At 40.2% G+C, this 23,101-nt stretch overlaps 1 protein-coding gene across 2 annotated transcripts in view; it reads right to left on the minus strand.

The window, feature by feature from the left end:
- The window catches only part of LOC121301003, a 35,826-nt gene extending 13,335 nt beyond the window's left edge, over positions 1 to 22,491 (minus strand). The window contains exons 1-4 of one of the 2 annotated variants that reach the window (XR_005947581.1): positions 21,739 to 22,488; positions 12,255 to 12,575; positions 8,838 to 10,070; positions 8,235 to 8,565 (exon numbers count right to left, since the gene is read on the minus strand). Coding sequence is in view for 1 of the 2 variants with exons in the window: in XM_041230063.1 (XP_041085997.1) it covers positions 21,739 to 22,009 (271 nt within the window). In the remaining variant the exon portion in view is untranslated. Of the gene's footprint in view, positions 1 to 8,234; positions 8,566 to 8,837; positions 10,071 to 12,254; positions 12,576 to 21,738 lie in introns of those variants that run through there. The other variant, XM_041230063.1, reaches the window with a different exon arrangement.
- Between the last annotated feature and the right edge of the window lie 610 nt (positions 22,492 to 23,101).

Genomic DNA, 23,101 nt, shown 5'->3' on the forward strand with positions numbered 1-23,101 from the left:
ACTCCTAGGTCTTTCTCATAGATTCCTTCTCCAATTTCAATATCTCCCATATGATATTTATAATGTACATTTTTACGATGGTACGAACGGTATTACGTTTACAATTTTCCAGTCTGTCGGTACCACCCCTGTGTAAATTACTTCTTTCATTTCTTTGAGTACTACTGGGAGGATCTCATCAGGCCCAGGGGATTTGTTTATTTTAAGAGCTCCTAGTCCCTTTAACACTTCTGCCTCAGTTAAGTTATTTAAAACTGGACAGGAACTGGATGACATGTGGGGCATGTTGTCAGTATCTTCCTTTGTAAAAACTTGTGAAAAGTAATCATTTAATATATTTGCTATTTTTTTTTCTTCATCTACGATTTTGCCATTTGTATCTCTTAAACATTTAATCTCCTCTTTGAATGTTCGCTTGCTGTTGTAATATTGGAAAAACATTTTGGAATTGGTTTTAGCTCCCTTAGCAATGTTCATTTCTATTTCTCTCTTGGCCTTTCTAACTTCCTTTTTGACTTGCGTTTGCAGTTCTGTGTACTCTTTCTGCATACTTTCTTTTTGGTCCTTTTTAATGCTTGTAAAGTGCCTTTTTTCGCTGAATATTTTTTTTAATTGATCTATTAAACCATTTTGGCAATTTAGTTTTACATTTAGATTTGTCTACTTTAGGGATATAATTGTTTTGCGCCTCTAGTATTACATTTTTGAAGAACAACCATCCTTCTTCTGTGGGTGTTTTCTCTATTTTACTCCAATCTACTTCTGTAAGTCTTTGTTTCATACCTTCATAGTTTGCTTTTCTAAAATTGTAAACCTTAGCTTTAGTCATTACTTTTGGGGATTTAAAAAACATTTCAAATGAGACCATGTTGTGGTCTGAGTTTGCTAGTGGTTCTCTGCTCTCTGTTTTAGTTATTCTATCTTCGTTATTTGAAAAGACTAAATCAGGCATGCCTCCCCTCTAGTCGGTGCCTTGACAAATTGTATTAGGAAGCAGTCATTTGTCATTTCCATTTGTCATCCTTCGCGCTACCCACCGGATTTTCCCATTTTATTTGGGGGAAGTTGAAATTTGGAAGTTTATGCAAGTCCTGGATCACGCGGCACTTTACACTCACTTGGTTTAGCTCTGCTGGGTTTTCTCGGATTTCCCACATCATGCAGGTGTCAAAGATTACTGGCTTGAAGACCAAGAAGTTAAGTTTCTTCTGCAGCCGTCAACCTGCTTTCAAACTGCTTCTAAACTGCTCTGCACTTTTCCACTCCTGTACTTCTCACACGCTGTCACTTCCACTCGCTGCCGCTGGGAAGACTGCCTCATTTATAGCTGCGTTTCCATCACCAAATCATGCCATGCAATGAAATCATAGAGGTTCATGTCTTTCAGAGCCTCTGGATGATTTTGATAGTACGGGTCAATCCATGAAGGAAAGTAGAGGTCAGTTGAATGTGGGTTTTGCTACGCTATTTGCTATTTGCACCCGACAGCTACAAATCATCGATACATCAACCCACTTGATAGTAGTGTGTGGACGGTGCACCTTCAACTTGTGGAAAATGCCCCATTAATCTGTTGAAGGTTGGCCTGATGCTGCAGGTGAAAAATGTATTGCTGATAGCCTAAATTGAGCATGGCATGACTGAAAGCGAGCCTTGACAAAATGGGTTGGATACAAACGGGGTGCCCTTTCTGCATTTATTCCATGGATTCCATGAGTGTACAAGTCTGGGAAACACATTAAGTCCAATTTTTTCCCAGTCTCACAGTGTCATCTTGTATGTGAAGCATCTGGTAAGAGCTGTGGCTATAGCAAAGAACAGTGTGTCACCCAGCGTGCTAGACGCTGCTTCGATAGGACCTGACCTCTACAGCAGGACCCATAGCAGACAAACAGCTCGTTGGACTGTCTCCAGGACGCCGTCCTATCCAAATAACAGCGTAGAGCCCGAACTGGGCATAGCGTGTGTTGTCTACGGTCCTCCTCGGACTCGTGTGGGGGAGGTCTGAAAGTTTTCAAAACCATTGATTGGTTAATATGGAATGAGGATACCACCTTTGGCAAAAATGATGGATTTGTTCTTAATGTTACCCACAAGTCATTCCCAGTGAAAGCCACATATGTGTCATCGATGGACAGCGCATGAAGCTCACTTACTCGTCTGGCAGACGTAATGGCTATTAAAAATGCCACTTTCAGTGAAATAGGGCGCAGTTCTGCTGATGCCATGGGCTCAAATGGGGGACCCATAAGGTCCCTGTGGCAAAGCGCCCCGCCCCTGGGCTATTTATTTGTGTTGTATGTTATGTGTAGTGTGTTAATGTTGGTGTATAGTCATTGGTACACGGGATATAAATGGGTCTGTGTAACACGAGTGTTTAAAATGTATATTTGTATTTAGGCACGAGGTGCACAGCACTTCACGTGCAGGTAAAATGTAATCATATGTGAGCATAGGGAATTGCACTTTATTAATTCATGTGCAGTTGTACCGCCACTCCAATTGAATGACTGATTAGCAATTGAGTCTCGGTACAGTTGAATAAAAGCAGCATGTTTTTACTCACTCGGGGTTGTGTGTTCGATGAGTGGAGAACGGGATTGGAGACAGAGGTAACAATAACAATAATAGTTAAACTATCAGCTCACCGGTTTGTCTGTGTAGTCCGTTTGTTTGTCTCTTTATTTTGGCGAAAGTGCCGCGTCCTGTATTTTTGTTTGTCTTTGCAACCTTTTATTTTCTGTTTGTTCAGCTTCACCAAACTCTACCTCTCCGTTTATTTTGTGTTGGTTCCTGTTTCTGGTCTGACGTCACCCACTACAGCCATCTTTGTGACAGTCCCGCAGTACCAGTTCTAGATCCCACTTGGGGACCATACTTTTCATGGGAGGACGAAGCCTCTGAGCCCCTTTAAGAATTTGCACTGCCAGGAAATGTGCCCCAGGGGGTACCAAGTCAATTTTGTCATGGCACACTGATATTGCTGCCAGGTGTTGTAAGAAAGTTAATATCGTCTCAATCGAGCAAGTCACCGGATCGTGACCTTTGGCAAGGTACCAGTGTTGGAAAACTTTCCATTTATACTATATAGTACTGGGCTCTAGTGCTCAGCGCCTTAGCAGACTGTAGTGTTTCTACTACTGCATCTAGCAAACCTCATCTGAATAGTTGGCTCCGTTCAACAGCCAGACCCAAAGTTGGAGCTGGGCTGGGTTTGGGTGCCATAATAGCCCCTCCACTTGGCTCAGGAGGTCCTTGCGCAGCGGGAGCTGCCACGGCTGATCTGACAACATGTCAGAGAGGAGAGCAAACCAGGGGCGCCTCGGCCTTCTGGGTGCAACCAGCAAAACCTGTGCTCTCTCTACCCTGATCCTCTAGTTTCAGGGGTAATAATGGTAGCGGAGAAAACGCATACAATAGTCCCTGTGGCCAGAGGTGAACTAACACGTCTACCCATGGAGAACCATAGGGAGCAATGAGTGGTCTCGGCTGTGGCAAAGAGGTCGACTCGTGTTGGTCGAAACCTTTCCCAAATCTGCTTCACCATTTGAGGATGCAGCCTCCACTCCGAGCTCTCTGGCGCTCTTCTGGACAGGAGGTCTGCTGCCTTGTCCACACCGGGCAGGTGAACTGCCCTGATGGAATGCAAGTTTCTGTGCGTCCACGACAGGGGTCTGTGTGCTGCGTGGTGAAGGCGTGGCGAATGCAGGCCGCCTTGGTGGTTTATGTAGGCTACCACTGTGGCTCACATCAATGGTCGCCCCAAAAGTCTGCCCCGACGTAATGGGGTCATCCAGTAGCGCCACCTTCTCGGTCTCCACGATCTTGGCTTGTGTCAGCTACAAATGCCGGCGGGCGGCCCTAATTGCCGCCAGCAACCTCCCTGATGCCTGACCTAACTCCCCTATTAGGTTGGTCATCGCCTTAGCCACTGCCTGGAGCTCCCCCGTGTCTGCTTGTGTAGCCCTCTCCTGCAGCCTCTCTGCCAACTGATTCTGGTAGAGCATCAGTATGGCCATGGCCATGGCCTTTGTTGCTCGGGCCGACAGCGCTGCCGAATTTTTTGAGCATCGCATCTGTCGTCTGCAAGGCTTAGATGGACAGGTTGGGTCCTTATCCCCCTTGGTGAAGGTGGAACCTTGCACCAAAACCGTGACCATGTCCCCAATAGTGGGGATTACGCCAAGCCCGCTTCTTGGAAGAAGCAGAGACTCTGCTGTTCTGGAAGCTGAGGGTGCAGATGCTGGGTTGCTCCAGGAGAAGCACACCAGTTCCAGGAAGTCCTGACATAGGGGGAGGGCATGCTGTCTGCGCCGAGGTTGACACCGAGTTGCGCGCGGTCGGTGCCAAGTCGATGCCGACTGTAGCGCAGAAAAGCACTGTTGATGCAGAGAGAGAACAGGTGCTGAGTGGACCTGTTCCAAGGTCGTTGCCGATGGTAGGCATGGTCGGGCCGAGCTGTAGGCAACGCCGAAGATGTTTACACTGGTGCAGAGTCAATCGGGACGGGGTAGGCGCTGTTTTCTCAACCTCATGATCAGCGAGAAAAAAACTGAAAAACCTCCCCCTCACAGCAGGGCCCTGATAAGGCAGATTTTGATTGGATATTATATTGGAATGCAGCAAAGTAAAAATTGGTTTGGTGGGTCGTTCCTCGTCAAATTCGTGTGCAATTCAGAACTTTGTGAAGCGTGCATTAATCCCATAGAAGAATCAGTGGTCATTGTAATGGAATCCAATGGAGAGATTGGTGACTGAATGAAACAAGTATTTTCTTAAAACAGCTGCTACTGTTTACATAAAATTCAACAAAACAAAAGTACGGAAATGGTTGTTGCGTCTGGTAAAATTGTATTTTCTCAAGCACAGCTGCAGAACTGACTGATAAAACTATGTGAAATGCAGAAGCAATTAGCTGTTCTAACACATTACTGATAATCGAGAGGAACGGTAGTTCCTCGCGCTAAGTACAATACATGTAACATAAACAACAAACTAGACCAACTGAACAGACAAGTCCTGCAACAAAGCAATTGGCTGGGTCGTTATGATTTATTTTTTAAATTTGAAAGTAAAAATATATGAAAGCATGACGACCTTTATGTACAAAAATCTTCATCAATATACAACTGAACAAGAACTGTAGATTATTTATTTCATACAGTATTAAATGTCTTTGTCTATATGATAGTGAAAATAAATACATATTAAGATAAATAAATAAATGTCTATGTATTCATTTATTTCAATATTTATATTAATGTATTTATTTACTTATGTTTTACTTTTAACAAATACATAGGCTATCCTTCAGCATAGCTTTCTCAGAAATTATGCCTCCTGTCCAGTGCAGAAAGGAAGACGAACTTCCTTGTGCCAATAGGGACCACAATCAGCGTACACTCGCAGGAAACTCAAAATTTTTGAGAACTCAAGCGCAAAATCTTCGAATTTGAATGAAGATGGAGGATGATGGCTCGAAAAAGCTCAAAAATAACTCGAGACTGTAGCACTGACAGTTAACATAACACACGTGTACACTGAAGGTTGTAGGTTCAAATCCCACTTATACCAGACTTTTTTTTTTTATTATTTATATCAAGATTGATTTTTTTTTTTAAGGCAAATGTTCCATTTAAAAAAAAGAAATAAATCAATTACTATAAAGGTTATAGACGTCACAATAAATGTGTTGCCTTTTTTTTTTTTTTTTTTTTTTTTTGCCTGCGATTCAGTTTTGAATTAAGCAATTCAATTTAAATATTAGGAGTTGATTATTAAACCTATGAATTTCTAGATGAATGTTGGCTTTAAAACTGCAATTAATAACATTGTAACATTCTTAAAGAAAGACTGAAAAAGTATAACTAGATGAACAGAGAGAGAGAGAGAGAGAGAGAGAGAGAGAGAGAGAGAGAGAGAGAGAGAGAGAGAGAGAGAGAGAGAGAGAGAGAGAGAGTCCATTATTTTCTAACCAAATATTTGGTCACATTTATTAATGTTCAAGTGTATTATTACACCATTCCATGACATTCCTGAAGCAGGGTCCCAGTTTGTAAAATAAAAAGCAGCTTATGTGTTTTTTTAATTACTGAAATTGAATTTACCCCAAACAAACAAATATGCATACAAAAACACAGAGCTCACACATAAAAATATTTTTTTATGCAACAAAATACAACAAAAACACCTGCATACTATATTTACTTCTGTAAATACAAACATACCAAGGCTCCAACAAGTTAATATAAAACAGCAGCATATACTATAATGAAAAAAGACAAAGCTTGCATGTAACACTTGTAACACAACCTGCTACGTCTAGTAAATAAATCAATCAGCCACAATCAAATCAAACAGATTACAGATATTCAATACCCAACAATAACTGCCTTGCTATTTGTTTTTGTTTTTTTTACATTGTTTTTAGCAAAGGATTCGGTTACTTATAAACAGTGCATCGTCCAGTTTTCTTATAACTTTGGTACACCAGCAATATTTAACTTGTAGCTCATCTAAATCCACGTCTGAGGCACACAAGAATATTTTTGGATCGGCTTTTTTCATCAAAATGAACTTTTGAAACCATCTCGGCAACAGTCAAAAAAAAAAAAAAAAAAAAAAAAAAAAAAAAAAAGGAATTTTCACTTCCAGGTCATAGTGCCGAGAAAACATTTGTGAACCCCAATGATAATTATGGAAATTCCATAGTTTTACCATGATAGTCATCTTGAATCAAAAGCAGTTTTTATTTAAATATCCAATAGCATTTATATTAACCAATTCCATGTCTTTTGAAACTAAATGATGTATGAATTAGACAAACAATGAGTAATTAAGATTCAGGGTATGGGAAAAAGTAAGTGAACCCCTGGTTATAACAGCTCAATTAAGGGGATAATTAGAATCAGGTATTTAAATAATTAGGTGAGATCTTCAGGGGTGAGTTTGGGAGGTCTCACTCCATATAAAGATCAGAAACTTTGTGAGTTTGGTCTTCACCATAGAGGTGTGTGGAAACACATCATGCCATGATCATAATAAATCTGAGTACCTCAGAAAAAACAGTTATTGATGGCTTATCAGTCTAGAAAAGGATACAAAACCATTTCTAAGGATTTGGCGCTCCACCAATCCACTGTCAAATAGATGGAGAAAGTTCAAGACCACAGTCACTCTACCCAGGACCGGTCGTCCTACCAAAATCTCTCCAAGAACAAACCGGAAAATCATCAAGGAAGTCACAAAGAACCCCAGAGTAACATCCAAGGATCTGCAGGCCACTCTCGCCTTGGCTAATGTGAGTGTTCGTGACTCAACTATCAGAAAAAGAAAAAAAAAAAAACACAGGCGCTGGCGGGCATTCCAGTAGTCTACAGGATGGGCGCTCACAGGCGTTCTGGGGTTTAGAGGGTTTAATTTTTGAATCAGAGCCACGCCTCTCTCTGCAGCATCATTGGCCACCTTCAAGCCCTTGACAATTTTTTTCAGGACAGCTCCAGTCACTGACCTGAAGCCAGACCTCTGGATCCTTGTGGAGGAAGCCTTCAGGGAGATCCAAGGCATTGAAGAAGCCTTTAGTCTGTTGCACGACGAATGCACTGGGCTTCCTGGTCACTCCAAGATCAGAAAGCTCCTCTCTTGCTGTGACCTTGAATATAATCCACCATCTTCCTTTGTCCAACAGAACTTGAAGATCTTGAAGCCATACAGCAGGTATGCCATCCATCGTGCTCTATGAAGTCCCGCTGAAGCTTGGACGCACACCACCCACGAAGATGATGGTTATTTGAAGCAGTTCTCGATAATCTTCTGTTGGTTGTATTTCTTCAAGGTAAGAATTTCTTTAATTTTGTGATGTAACAGAAAATGAATTACAGAATATACTACAAAACAAAGTCACAATGAGAAAGTCAGACGGACAGCCCTATGCCAAAAAAATATAAATTATATATATATACACAGTGGTGTACTATTTAAAACTACATATTTGTTATTTGACTGGTTCATAAAAAATATATGGACTGCTGACCTCAGCTCACAGTGGGGAAACTAAACCCCTCGGGAAGAACTATATTTCCCTCCTGCAGCTTCAGGCATGCTGTCCGTTGGTAACTATAGTTCTTTCCCTCACAATATTTTTCAACTATATGCCTCCGGAGGGAGGTCCATAGATATATATATATATATATAATATATATCATATATATATAAACATATATATATATATATATATACTGTAGCTCTCATATCCCTTTAAGAAGTAAAGTATTGAAAGAAACTGAAAGTATTTTTACAATTATAAAATTACGACAAGACGGCTCGAAGGGTGACATCCCAAGACCAGGAAGTTGACACTCACACATGTACTGCACGTTAAAGTGCTGGAGCGCGTATTTATTAAATAAAAAAAACTAACTAACCCTAACCCTAACTAACTGCAATATACTGTGCTTCGCCCTGACGTACCGCAGACTCACCTCTGTATCGGGGAAATTTCCACAGAACACACTGCAAGAGGCTGAGCAATGCATAAGAAAAGAAAGAGACTTGCATACATAATAACTCGGCGTTTCTATACCCAGTAGTCAGTACTAACAGGTTGGCATTTATGCAGGGAGCCCGTTTCTATAGGCAAGTCGAGAATCCCTTGTGGGGGCCACAGGGAGGTAGTATATAATTCCTTTACTCCCAGTCACCTTCTCATTTTTATTAATAAAAAATCCCTTGAGGTCTCTGTTTGAAAGATCTCAACACTGGCCCCACGACCTACATTAGTAGTCTTTAACTTGTTCAAGCACACTTTGGGTTTTCCCCACAGGGATGATTAGTGACACCATCGTAAAGCATGAGAAAAGAAAGAGACTTGCATACATAATAACAATCGTAAAGCATGAGAAAAGAAAGAGACTTGCATACATAATAACAATCGTAAAGCATGAGAAAAGAAAGAGACTTGCATACATAATAACAATCGTAAAGCATGAGAAAAGAGAGAGACTTGCATACATAATAACAATCTACTTAATATATTACTAATGTGATGTAACACAATCCGAATGCTCAACAAGACAATGACTAGAAGATGCAGTCATTCATTTTTTTGTCAGTTTTTGATGCGAGTAAATTGTGATTAGGGGTGAACCTATTTATCAGGCAAGTTTATTATTTTGTTTTCAGTAAATATTTCTGTATTTAGTCAAATGTACTCCTGTTGTTTACGTGTCCCCAAGTGTCTGCAATTCTGAGAATATTCTCAAGTCCTGTAAGAGCCAGCAACTAACTTAACTTCTTCCCACATTAAGTGCAGGGATATGATTACATACCTGTGTGAATTTTATGATGTCTCTTAAGATTTCCTAACTGGCTGAATCTCTTCCCACAAACAGCACAGTGATAAGGTTTCTCTCCTGTGTGAATGCGCTTGTGTTTTTTAAGGTCTCCTAACCAACTGAATCTCTTCCCACAAACAGCACAGTGATAAGGTTTCTCTCCTGTGTGAATGCGCTGGTGGAGTTTAAGGTTTCCTGAGTGATTGAATCTCTTCCCACAAACAGCACAGTGATAAGGTTTCTCTCCAATGTGAATGTGTTGGTGTGAATGAAGATTTCCTAACTGTATGAAACTCTCATCACTGTACTGTATGTGGGAAGGTTTCTCTCTTGTGTAAATGCACTGGTGTCTTTTAAGCAGCGATATATGATTGAAACTCTTCCCACAATCAGCCCAGGAAAATGTAGTCCCTCCTGTGGGATCTCCCTTGTGCATTTCAGGAATGTCTAATTGACAGGAACTCTTCCCACCTTTAATAGAGTGAGGCAAGGTCTTCAAGTTGCCCTGGGTTTCAGAATTGTTAAAACATACAGAATGTGCCGTCTCTGTACTCTCCACAGTAACTGGGTGTCTGTCTTGTAAAGAAGGAATTTTCACTAAGTGAGTTCTCAATGTCTTCACAGTTTCTTTTTGGGGTGTCATTTCTCTGTGTTTCTTGCACTGTGGTTTGCCTCTAGAAGAGTTTTTGCCATGGGGTGATAGAGTGGAGTCGTGTTCTCCTTCATCTATTTTAGGAGCTAAAGAAAGAAACAGATACAAAGGTTACTGTATAGAATTCTTCTACATTCACTGTTCTGAACACAAGCGAATGAGCAGTTCAGTGATTGGTTCCTTGAGATAAGGCAGATTCATTTACCAGTTAGTGTCCTGCCACTTTCAGTCACAGCAAGAATGATGTCAATGTGTCAGTCAAGTGGAAAATGAAAATCAACATGCTGTTTTTGTCATTAAAAATCCTATTTAGTACCTGCATTTTGATAGTACTGTTATTTATGTAATATTTTAATTTGATTTTTGATAATTAATACTTGCTGTGCTTCCACGCACTGCACCTTGCCTTGTATCGAAGACACAAGATACATAGACCTATGTAGCGCTGGAGACTTTTTCCACAACAAATTTGTGTTTTTATTATTAAAATGTGTGTGTAAAATATCTGTAGAGCAAAGATCCGGTAAAACTACAATTCCCAGATTCCCCTTACACCTGAAACTGTTTCGCTCGTCTGCTGTACAGAACACCTCCACACACGTACTTACTGTACTGTGACAATAATAACACAGCAATGCTTACTGTGAGACACACAAGTGAAATGTGGCATTGTGAGCAAACATTAAAGTCCTCACGATAGTTGCTATGAGATGAGCGTTTAAAAGTTATATTGTATTTGAATAAAGTGTAAGAAATAAAATAAGACTGTTGGTTTTCACTATCATAAAATATGAGTTCACTCTCATTTTGGCGATGCTGCTGCGTACTCTCCACAAAAATTCTCTACTGAAATGTATTTTTTTTGGTGACGCTAAACAACCCGACTGAATTTGTCATCACCCAGTTGTGGCGAGGTCCACATAGACACAATAAACGTGTTGCCTGGTTGACTTTATTGCACAGCAGAAAGCCTTGCCAGGCAAAAATGTTTCTTGCACAGTTTTCTAAGAAATATATTTATATTCAACAATAATCGATTTCTATAAGCAGTTTGGTTTTAAATTGTCCCAATACTTATATTTTATTGCCTTAAAGAAAGTGATGTGCTTTTGTATGTGTGCGTATATATATGACTCCGAGTTCCTGGGTCTTCCCAGGTGCTGACCCCCTCTTCCTGCATGACGTCATCATACTGCTCAGTGTTTCAATGTACTGCTAAACTGAGTAGGGGAGAGAGATGCTTAAAGTCAGATTGATTTCATTGCATTAGCAAACTTTACGGTTGTAGCTTTGTATTAAACTAGAATAAGCCCTTTACGCAGTCAGACAAGTTGCTTGAACTGTAGCAGAGTTCAATAGTACGTCTCTGTATCAACAACCAGGCTAAGAAGATACGCCGGGTTCTCCTGCGGATTACAAACTCGGCCATAACGTGTGGCGAGATCAAACGGGTTAGTTTTACGCATTGGCTTTATGGATCACTGTTCTTCTCTCCACATGTTGTTGCATTTTGGGATTGTTTTTTTTTTTTTTTTTATGCAGCTATCATTTTATTTTTTGCTACAGATTAGAGACTGTGTTCCCCCCCATTTTGGATTTACTGCATTACAACATTGAACAAAAAACTGAGAGTTTGAACTTTGAACATTCCATTTTTTGTTGTTGTCATGATTACATCTATGATTTATACAAAAAAAACTGCAAATCTAATCAAATTTGACCGTTTGTTGTTTTGAATTTCCAGGGGTTATTTTTTGACATTGTTCATATCATGCCAGGGCTGTTTTGCCAAGATAGAGTCTGGTCATGTTTGGTATTGAGGGGAAAACTACAAATATAACATAACAGACTTGGAAATATTAAGATTATTTCTGGTTCTTTTGTGTCACTTAATGAGTTTGGTACTACAATTGCTGAAAATAAATATAATTCTCAAAGTACTAAAGTGAATTTTTTTTTTTTTTTTTAAATTTAGAACTCAATGTTACCTAAGTTTTTTTTTTTTTTTTTTTTTTTTTTTTTTTGCAAGCAGTTTTTTGTTCTAGAATTTCTATATATGTTATTAAATCTGGAACTTTACAGTTGGCAGGTGTTAAAGGCTGCTTGTTACACAGTGATGAGACACGTGATTCCTGCAGCTCTGTAAAGCTGTGGGAGCAGCACAACTGCAAACAGTCTATCAGAAATGGGGAAAGGCAAAGATCTAATACAAGGGTGTCCAAAGTTTGTCCTTCTACTCCAGCTCAATGCTGACTGTTTTGTACAATTACCTCTAAATCCCAGTTCACATTCAGATGGAGAATCATCACACAGGTTGGATCCCAGCTTTTTGTTCTCCTCAAGTGTACAGACATTATTTTCAGGAGGAAGTTCCTCTGTGAGGGGGACACATTCCTGCTCTATGAATTCCTCTTTAATAGGAACACATTTCTGTTGAGGGACCTCTTCATCTTTAACAAATGCCAGCCCTGTAACCTGCATTAGACTTCCACACGACTCCTGGTCAAAGGACTCCTCTTGTGTGTAAACTGCTTCTATCTTTGGCCTCTCCTGTGCTTCAGATTCAGGGACAGCATGGCTCTCTTTGGGATCTGGGAGAAACAAAATTGTATAAAATTTAAATTCTTCCTTACTAGCTAGGTTCCTCTAAAAAGCCAGCCCCTTGTCAGAATGCTACTGCCAGATGTCATCAGGTCATTCCAGTGGAATAATTTATGATGAGGCATTTGTCTTATTTTATTTATTTATTTTTAAATTAATACAGTGTGCATCCAGTTATTTTACCGTTGTTTTAATTCCCAATTAAAAAATATTTCCCCTTCCAGCAGAAAAAACCCCACAACAGGGGAGGGACAACTGGGGTGTTGTCCTCCTGTTGACTCCCACAGGGAGCTTGACAGTGAGCTCGAACAGGAGGACAAAGGCAGCCTGTATCCGTGTCTAACTTGAGCTCACTGGGCAAAATGACCATTAGATACAAATCATGAATGTTTAGCCTATGGGCTCTCGTACTTTTACAGAACGTGAAAATGGAATGAAGTTTGATCCTTACAACATTCCTTCTAAGGTAGATTCCATAGAGGGGTGATCATGCCTTTAATTAATGCGGAAACACATTTTTGAAATTGAAAAAACTTTAAAGAACATGAGTCTTCTTGTACTCAGAAGGGTCGTTGTCGTTCACCTCTTAATGTACGTTCGTAGCGTGTAAGGGAGAAATCGTCTAATTGCTTTAATCCTCTTTAAAACAAGAGCAACATTGGGGAGGACACACAGCAGCAGCTCAAAGTTCAACAGACGTCATGTGTTTTTTGATAACACCCGCATGTGTTTTTCTGATAACAAACAAGCTGAAACTCAGAGCAGCTGATTCAAATTCAGCGCCGTTCTGAGACACGGGCGAGGGGAGGAGCCAACAGCACAGCAGAACAACGCAGTTAAACGAGGCAGTCTTCCCAGCGACAGCGAGTGGAAGCGACAGCGAGTGGGAGAAGTACAGGCGTGGAAAAGTACAGAGCAGTTTAGAAGCAGTTTGAAAGCAGGTTGACGGCTGCAGAAGAAACTAAACTTCAAAAAAAAAAAAAAACCCCTCAACATGGTCTTCAAGCCAGTAATCTGTGACACCTGCTTGATGTGGGAAATCCGAGAAAACCCAGCAGAGCTAAACCAAGTGTGCGTAAAGTGCCGCACGATCCAGGACTTGCATAAACTAGTAAGTATGCTAGAAATGGAGCTGGAAGAAGTGAGACAGCAACAGGATCTTGAGGAACTGGCACACCCACAATTCATGGAAGTCTGCATCACCCCTAACAGACTGAAAGCCACCAGGGAGATAGAAGGTCAGAACAGCTGGGTTCAGGTAGGCAGAAGCAGGGAAAAAAAGAAACTTCGTCAAACACAACCACCAGAAATCAAAACAACCAACAAATTTGAGTCACTTCAGAATTTTGATGAGCAGAACCAACAACAAGAGAACGAAAGGAACAACATCCAGGACCCTATTGACAGTGGTGACCAGACAGCAAAAAGAAGGGAGGTCATGATTGTTGGGGACTCCATATTGAGAAACACAGCAAGTTCAAGTCGCAGTTTGGACCCCCTTACTACAACAGTGTGCTGCCTTCCGGGAGCCTCGGTCAAGCACATCACTGAGAACGTGGACAGGCTCCTAGAACGAACAGGAGACGACCCGGTAGTAGTTGTCCACATCGGTACAAACAACATTGGAAGAGACAGACCAAAATCCCTGCAAAACAAATTCAGAGATGCTAGGAAGGAAATTAAAAGAGAAAACCAAAACTGTGGTATTTTCTGGTATACTACCGGCACCTTGCAAAGGACCATATGGACAGCTGGAAATAATTAATCAAAACGCATGGCTGAAGACGTGGTGCACAAGGGAAGGCTTCACCTATCTTGATCATTGGACCACATTCTACAACTAGGACTATCTGTATAGACGGGATGGACTGCATTTAAATAACAAGGGAACCAGTCTACTTAGAGAAAAGATCCTCGAGCAGGTTCAGAAGCATTTAAACTAGAAAGGAAGGGGGGAGAAATCAACAAAAAAACAGAAGGGAGACCGCATCAAAACAAGAACAACAACTCGGGTAAGACAACCATTAAATGTATTTATCTAAATGCTAGAAGTATCAGAAACAAAATTCTAGAACTTGAAGCTACTGCACTAACAGGTAACTATGATGTGATAGGTGTTACAGAAACTTGGTTGTCTGAGAGTTAGACAAAGGGGCAGGCAGAACAGAAAGGAGGAGGGGTAGCGCTATACATAAGAAACAGTCTTGAAGCCCAGGTGTTAAACCTGGACAAAGAAAATAAAACCGAATCAATATGGGTCAGAATAACGGACAAAAATTCAAAGGGCATAATAATAGGAGCATGCTATAGACCGCCAGATTCAGACGGTGAGAACAATAATCTGTTATACAATGACAATAGAAATGCGTGTAGCAAAGGAGAAGTCATACTAATAGGGGATTTCAACTTCTCCCATATAAAATGGGAAAACCCGGTGGGTAGCATGAAGGATGAAATTGAAATGGTGGAAATGACAAATGACTGCTTCCTAACACAATTTGTCAAGGCACTGACTAGAGGGGAGGCATGCCTTGATTTAGTCTTTTCAAATAACGAAGACAGAATAACTAAAACAGAGGTCAGAGAACCACTGACAAACTCAGACCACAACATGGTCTCATTTGAAGTGTTTTTTAAAACCCCAAAAGTAATGACTAAAGCTAAGGTTTACAATATTAGAAAAGCAAACTATGAAGGTATGAAACAGAGACTTACAGAAGTAGACTGGAGTAAAATAGAGAGAAGTTAGAAAGGCCAAGAGAGAAATAGAAATGAACACTGCTAAGGTAGCTAAAACCAATTCCAAAATGTTTTTCCAATATTACAACAGCAACAGAACATTCAAAGAGGAGATTAAATGTTTAAGAGATACAAATGGCAAAATCGTAGATGAAGAAAAAGAATAGCAAATATATTAAATGATTACTTTTCACAAGTTTTTACAAAGGAAGATACTGACAACATGACCCACATGTCATCCAGCTCCTATCCAGTTTTAAATAACTTTAGCATAACTGAGGCAGAAGTGTTAAAGGGACTAGAAGCTCTTAAAATAAACAAATCCCCTGGGCCGGATGAGATCCTCCCAGTAGTACTCAAAGAAATGAAAGTAGTAATTTACAAACCGCTAACCAAGATCATGCAGCAGTCTCTTGACACAGGGGTGGTACCGACAGACTGGAAAATTGCAAACGTAATACCGATCCACAAAAAGGGAAACAAAACTCAACCAGGTAACTACAGACCAGTAAGCCTGACTTCTATTATATGCAAACTTATGCAAACTATAATAAGATCCAAAATGGAAAATTACCTATATGGTAACAGGGTCCTGGGAGACAGACAACATGGTTTTAGGAAAGGGAGATCGTGTCTAACTAAATTGCTTGATTTTTTTGAGGATGCAACATCGATAATGGATAATTGCAAAGCATATGACATGGTTTATTTAGATTTCCAGAAAGCTTTTGACAAAGTCCCGCACAAAAGATTAATTCTCAAACTGAACGCAGTTGGGATTCAAGGAAACACATGTACATGGATTAGGGAGTGGTTAACATGTAGAAAACAGAAAGTACTGATTAGAGGAAAAACCTCAGAATGGAGCGAGGTAACCAGTGGTGTACCACAGGGATCAGTATTAGGTCCTCTGCTATTCCTAATCTACATTAATGGTTTAGATTCTGGTATAGTAAGCAAACTTGTTAAATTTGCAGACGACACAAAAGTAGGAGGAGTGGCAAACACTGTTGTAGCAGCAAAGGTCATTCAAAATGATCTAGACAAGATTCAGAACTGGGCAGACACATGGCAAATGACATTTAATAGAGAAAAGTGTAAGGTACTGCACGCAGGAAATAAACATGTACATTATAAATATCATATGGGAGATACTGAAATTGGAGAAGGAATCTATGAAAAAGACCTAAGAGTTTTTGTTGACTCAGAAATGTCTTCATCTAGACAATGTGGGGAAGCTACAAAAAAGGCTAACAAGATATAAAAAAGATATTGCTGCTCTAGAAAGAGTGCAAAGAAGAGCATGTCATAAGCAGACAGGCTAAAATAATTGAATCTGTTCAGTCTTGAACAAAGAAGACTATGTGGCGACCTAATTCAAGCATTCAAAATTCTAAAAGGTATTGACAGTATCGACCCAAGGGACTTTTTCAGCCTGAAAAAAGAATCAAGGACCAGGGATCACAAATGGAGATTAGACAAAGGGGCATTCAGAACAGAAAATAGGAGGCACTTTTTTACACAGAGAATAGTGAGGGTCTGGAATCAACTCCCCAGTAATGTTGTTGAAGCCGACACCCTGGGATCCTTCAAGAAGCTGCTTGATGACATTCTGGGATCAATAAGCTACTAACAACCAAACGAGCAAGATGGGTCGAATGGCCTCCTCTCGTTTGTAAACTTTCTTATGTTCTTAACATCTAACCCTAGTACCCTACTGTGGCAAAGTGGTTAACAGTGTACAGGCGCAGGAGTGCTGTGGTGATTAATAAACAGACAGACAACGATAATCCAGGTGCAATGGTGTTTTATTTCTATAATCCAAAGTCTGATAACAAAAACAATAAACAATAATCATAACTGGCAATACAGCGCTGTGTATTGCTCCGTTTAATCCATGGGTTGGTCCTCAAAATAGTCCCGATATTTAAAAACCTACTCGTAACATAAACACAATCACATGTCCAAAGCAAATGCTATAGTGCTCGTGGTGCAAATACAGTTAATCGTGAACAATGGTGCAGTGTTGTCCGGGTAAGTGCTGGTCTTTGGCGACAGCTCTGTCTAATAACAACAAACATGTAATTCTTTAGGACACAACAAAAACAAACATAACACTGATGGTAACAATACAAGTTATCCTTCAGGTTCAGCATTAACCATACAAAAGGACCAGATCACTTTGCTACGGCCCCTTTTGTACCGTTAATCATGACCCCCATCCAGGTTGATGATTTAGTGTACCATAGCTCTGTCCCCTTTCTAGATGGCCGACTTCCGCCTAACCCAGGGAATTAATTGTCTGGCTATCCAGTCCAGGGCACTCTGTTCCCTTTACACAGCACCTTCACAGTTTGGGAGGGAGATTTATCACCAAGAATCATTCTGTCTCTGCCACATATCCCACCGCTCAGAATGGAGCAGAAAGAACTCTCGGCCGAATCTACTTTTCCCATTACTCCCCCCTCCCAGAAAAAATTATCTGCACTTTGGTGTTCTTTCCCTGAACGGTAAATCATATGATACATAAAGCGCTGCAATGCCAGCCACCACCAAGTAATCCGGGCATTGCTGTCCTACATTGTGATTAACCACTTGAGTGGGGCGGGGTCTGTGACATGATCGAATGAATGTCCCAGCAAGTAATATCATAAAGAGTAGCCCATTTAATTGCCAAACATTTCTTTTTGACCAGAGTAGATGCACTCCTTGTGATGCATCTTTTTCCTGAGGTACAGTATCGGGTGTTCTACTCAGTTTACCTTTTGGGACAAAACCGCACCCCAACCAACATACCATGCATCAGTGTGGGGGATGAACGTCTTGGTGAAATCTGGCATGATGTGGGGGCCTGGAAGAGTCTGCTTAATAGTATCAAATGCCACATGACATTCTACTAACCATTTAAATCAAATTTGTTGTGCTCTTGGTGAGGTCAACTAAGGGATTGACCACTCTGGCTTACTCAGGGATAAATCTACTTGACGAGAAGCTGCTTGATGAGTGTGGCAAAGTGGCGAGTGCAGGTGAGTGAGCACAGTTTCACCAAGCAACTTTATGGCTTCCTAGCAGTTATTGTGAAATTTAAGCGCATTGGTTGTTACAGATCAAACGTTGTCATCACAAATCATTTTGGACACTGCTGACTGTCAATTTTGGCAAAAATATTGGCAGCATTGGTTAGCAGCAAATTAAAATGTTATTTGGATGCAAACAATATACTACTTCTCATAGTCCTCTACTATTATACAAAGTTTCACGAATTCTACTGCACTGTACCACTGACATATACTGCAATATGTGCAAAAAGATCAATGTTGAAATCTCATTGGCCCCGAGTAGCCATGTTTTTTTTTTTTTTACTGTAGCAACTTCCCTTGAACAAGAGTAAGATAATCATATTTAGATTATCTTTTACTTGTATGCTCATTTTTGCTTCAGTCGGATAAGCGGTTTCTGAGAAGATGATGTTGGTTTGTTATTGATGTTAAGCAACATGGCTGATGCACATGCCCCAATCTTGGACTATTCCTTAACATGTATAGCAAGTTTCAGAATTCTGCATGTTACATAACAACCATCTGCAGTCAATAGGAAGTTCTAGGTAGTTTTATAGCCAGTTTTAATTTGACCTTTAGCAGAGGTCAGAGGTGACAGGCAATGACATTTTTTATAGGGCATATATGGGCTACTACACATGTTACATAACAACTATTCCCCTATCTGCAGTCAATAAAAAGTTACAGGCAGTTTTATAGCCAGTTGCCTATAATTAGTTAATGGGCTACTTAAGTTGTATCGTGTACAGAGCATAATCTTATGCTGAAGTTTAAGTGCACTGATCTCTGCAAGATACAGTTGAGGAGCTATAGGCCAATTTGTGCGTTTTGAACCTTTGCTGAGGTCAAAGGTTATGGGGGATGACTTTTTTTACAGCACACGTATGACTTCCTATACGTGTTCAATATAAATGATTACCTTAAGGTCCTTTTTTTTTTACCAGAAACGTTCATTTTTGACCCTCAGAGGTCAAAGTTCATGGGTAATGACTTTTTTTTTTTTATATAGAGCACATGACTTCCCATTTGTGTTCCATATGAACCATGACTATCTGATGCCTGAGGCGCAAGGAGTTAGTTTGACCTTTTATTTAGGTCAAAGGTCGCTGGTGATGACATTTTTTCATAGAGCACGAGACTTCCTATATATGTTCCATTATAACTCTGACCACATCGGCACGCCCTAGGAGATAAAATTTAAACGTAAATTCCAATATGGCCGCCAAACTATGTGACCAATCTGCTTTTGATTTTAGTGGTTATTAGTTTATTATGGGCCGCACAACTGTGCCAACATTGAAGAGCATACGTGCAACACTGTTCTTGTTATGGGTCATAAGTCGTTTTTCAATTATCAATATGGCCGCCAAACCATGTGATCAAAACATGCCATTTTTAAATCAACAATACTTCACATTACCCTCTACTACCATACTCTGTTTCATGTCTTTAGAATATTGCAGTATATATGTAAACATAGCACTTGTGAAATTGTTTTTGCTCGCTGCATCCATGTTTTTTAACGAAAAAATTGGATTTTACAAAACTTTGAAAGAACCTTGTCATGAGCAAACGTGACAATTTTGGTGCCGATCAACAATGCGGTTTCAGACAAGAAGATCTTTGAATATTTTGCGCAAATCCAATGTGGTGGGCAAACCAACCGCCCAACTGATTTTGTTTCAACGTTTGTTTTTTTTATAGGCCATTCGTGTCCATAGGCATCTCTATGTAAAGAACATATGAACATAAGAAAGTTTACAAACGAGAGGAGGACATTCGGCCCATCTTGCTCGTTTGGTTGTTGGTAGCTTATTGATCCCAAAATCTCATCAAGCAGCTTCTTGAAGGATCCCAGGGTGTCAGCTTCAACAACATTACTGGGGAGTTGATTCCAGACCCTCACAATTCTCTGTGTAAAAAAGTGCCTCCTATTTTCTGTTCTGAGTGCTCCTTTGTCTAATCTCCATTTGTGACCCCTGGTCCTTGTTTCTTTATTCAGGCTGAAAAAGTCCCTTGGGTCGACACTGTCAATACCTTTTAGAATTTTGAATGCTTGAATTAGGTCGCCGCGTAGTCTTCTTTGTTCAAGACTGAACAGATTCAATTCTTTTAGCCTGTCTGCATATGACATGCCTTTTAAGCCTGGAATAATTCTGGTCGCTCTTCTTTGCACTCTTTCTAGAGCAGCAATATCTTTTTTATAGCGAGGTGACCAGAACTGAACACAATATTCAAGATGAGGTCTTACTAGTGCATTGTACAGTTTTAACATTACTTCCCTTGATTTAAATTCAACACTTTTCACAATGTATCCGATCATCTTGTTAGCCTTTTTTGTAGCTTCCCCACATTGTCTAGATGAAGACATTTCTGAGTCAACAAAAACTCCTAGGTCTTTTTCATAGATTCCTTCTCCAATTTCAGTATCTCCCATATGATATTTATAATGTACATGTTTATTTCCTGCGTGCAGTACCTTACACTTTTCTCTATTAAATGTCATTTGCCATGTGTCTGCCCAGTTCTGAATCTTGCTTAGATCATTTTGAATGACCTTTGCTGCTGCAACAGTGTTTGCCACTCCTATTTTTGTGTCGTCTGCAAATTTAACAAGTTTGCTTACTATACCAGAATCTAAATCATTAATGTAGATTAGGAATAGCAGAGGACCTAATATTGATCCCTGTGGTACTCCGCTGGTTACCACACTCCATTCTGAGGTTTCTTCTCTAATCAGTACTTTCTGTTTTCTACATGTTAACCACTCCCTAATCCATGCACATGTGTTTCCTTGAATCCCAACTGCCTTCAGTTTGAGAATTAATCTTCTGTGCGGGACTTTATCAAAAGCTTTCTAGAAATCTAAATAAACCATGTCGTATGCTTTGCAATTATCCATTATCGATGTTGCATCCTCAAAAAAATCAAGCAGAGTTATGAAAACGCATGCGACACCTGCATGATGTAGGAAATCCGAGAAAACCCAGCAGAGCTAATCGTATGCGTTTTCATAACTCTGCTACAAACTTTTGCTAGAATAATAATAATAATAATAATAATAATAATAATAATAATAATAATAAACACAGCAATAACAATAGGCTTCCCCAGCCATAGGCTTGGAAGCCTAATTAGACTAGGTTAGATTCACTACGTTCTTCTAGTCTATAAAACAACACAATGCCTCAATTAGACTCCTAACCAATATTAGGACAGAGCTGTGTTATTATAACAGCGCTTAAAACACTTTAAAACGTGCCTTAAGAGAAATTCTAACCAACTTCTTTCCACTAGAAGGTAGTTTAATATGTCGGATTGACCAAGCAATACCATACAATAAAATCAATCTTACCTTGAAATATTAAAGGTTGTTTAATGTCTGCATCTGCAGCGTTTATACACCCTCGCGCAGCTTTCAGCTCGCGCTCTGATATTCCCAATCTCAGCTTCAGACTTTCATTCTCTTTCTCCTTTCCAGCCATTTCCACTTGGAATTCAGTGAATTTGCTGCCGACAACTTTAATAATTGCACACAAAACGGTGTCTACAGCCGCTTTCACTGCGTGCTCGATGGTAGAGGCGAGCTCGTCCTGAAAGCACGAAACCGAGACACTGACGTCCATCTTCACTGGTTTTAGTTGGAGACTAGCGGGATCCTCTTTTCATTCAAAACACCGGATTCAGGTTTTATTTTGCAATATTATATTTTTTTTCCGCAGCCTTCTCATAAAAATATATTCATCACTTCTTCTGGTGTTATACAGACAGGAATAACTTTCGTCTTTCAGAATCCCACTCTGCTGGAATTTTAAACGCGTTTGTTTCTCAGTAAATAATCTAATTGAAAAACTCGACTTGTCTGCAGATACGACTCCACTCTATGTGAAATTCAACAGAATTTTTTTTTTTTTCCCCGGAACTCCGTGCAGGTAATAAACAACACAAAAATTACACATTATTAGAAAACATTTCAACCCAACCTAAATACTTTAATTATCTATCAGGAGACAGGCTGTTAAAACATATTTACCAACTGCAGAACCTCCCTCTAAACAAAGCAAACGTTTATATTTCCTCTACTGAAATGCGTCATTAGTGGAAGGCGTAGCTGGTTGGAACCATTGCGTATTATTGGCTGCACAAACACTCTTCTCTTGTGAGACTGATTGCCTGGCCTCCCTGTCGAATCATGGTTGGGGTCGATGAGTTTATGAAACCGGATACCAGAGTTCGCCATGTTGGCTCTTCGAGCGCTATATCCTATTCATTGCTGCTACTGTGGGGAATCCACAATGGCGACAGTTTCTTTTTTCTGCTTCCAATGCGCCTGCTCAATTCCAAAGTCGCTGCTGCTGCCAGCGTGGGGTTTGAAAGCTGTTGAGGATTTTACGTCATAAGAAAGCAGTCGACATTGCAGCTAGTTAACGTTCCCCAACAATGTGCTTTTGACAACACCCAGGTCACTACGAGTCAATTGCAAAGAACGTTAGGTTATTACCATAACCCTGGTTCCCTGAAAAGAGAATGACAACAATTACTGAATAGAAAGAGCCTCTCTGACCGTCAATCTCTGAGCATATATACAAAATCTGCCCTATCAGGGCCCTGCTGTGAGGGGGACGTCCCGCCCTCCTCCTGTTGAAGATGGACGTCCTCACAGTAGCACATCCCCATTTTCTTTCGAAAATAGAGTTCAGCTGGGGACAAAACCTCAA

The sequence above is a fragment of the Polyodon spathula genome, chromosome 26, assembly GCF_017654505.1.
Source record: "Polyodon spathula isolate WHYD16114869_AA chromosome 26, ASM1765450v1, whole genome shotgun sequence".
Lineage (NCBI taxonomy): Eukaryota > Metazoa > Chordata > Actinopteri > Acipenseriformes > Polyodontidae > Polyodon > Polyodon spathula.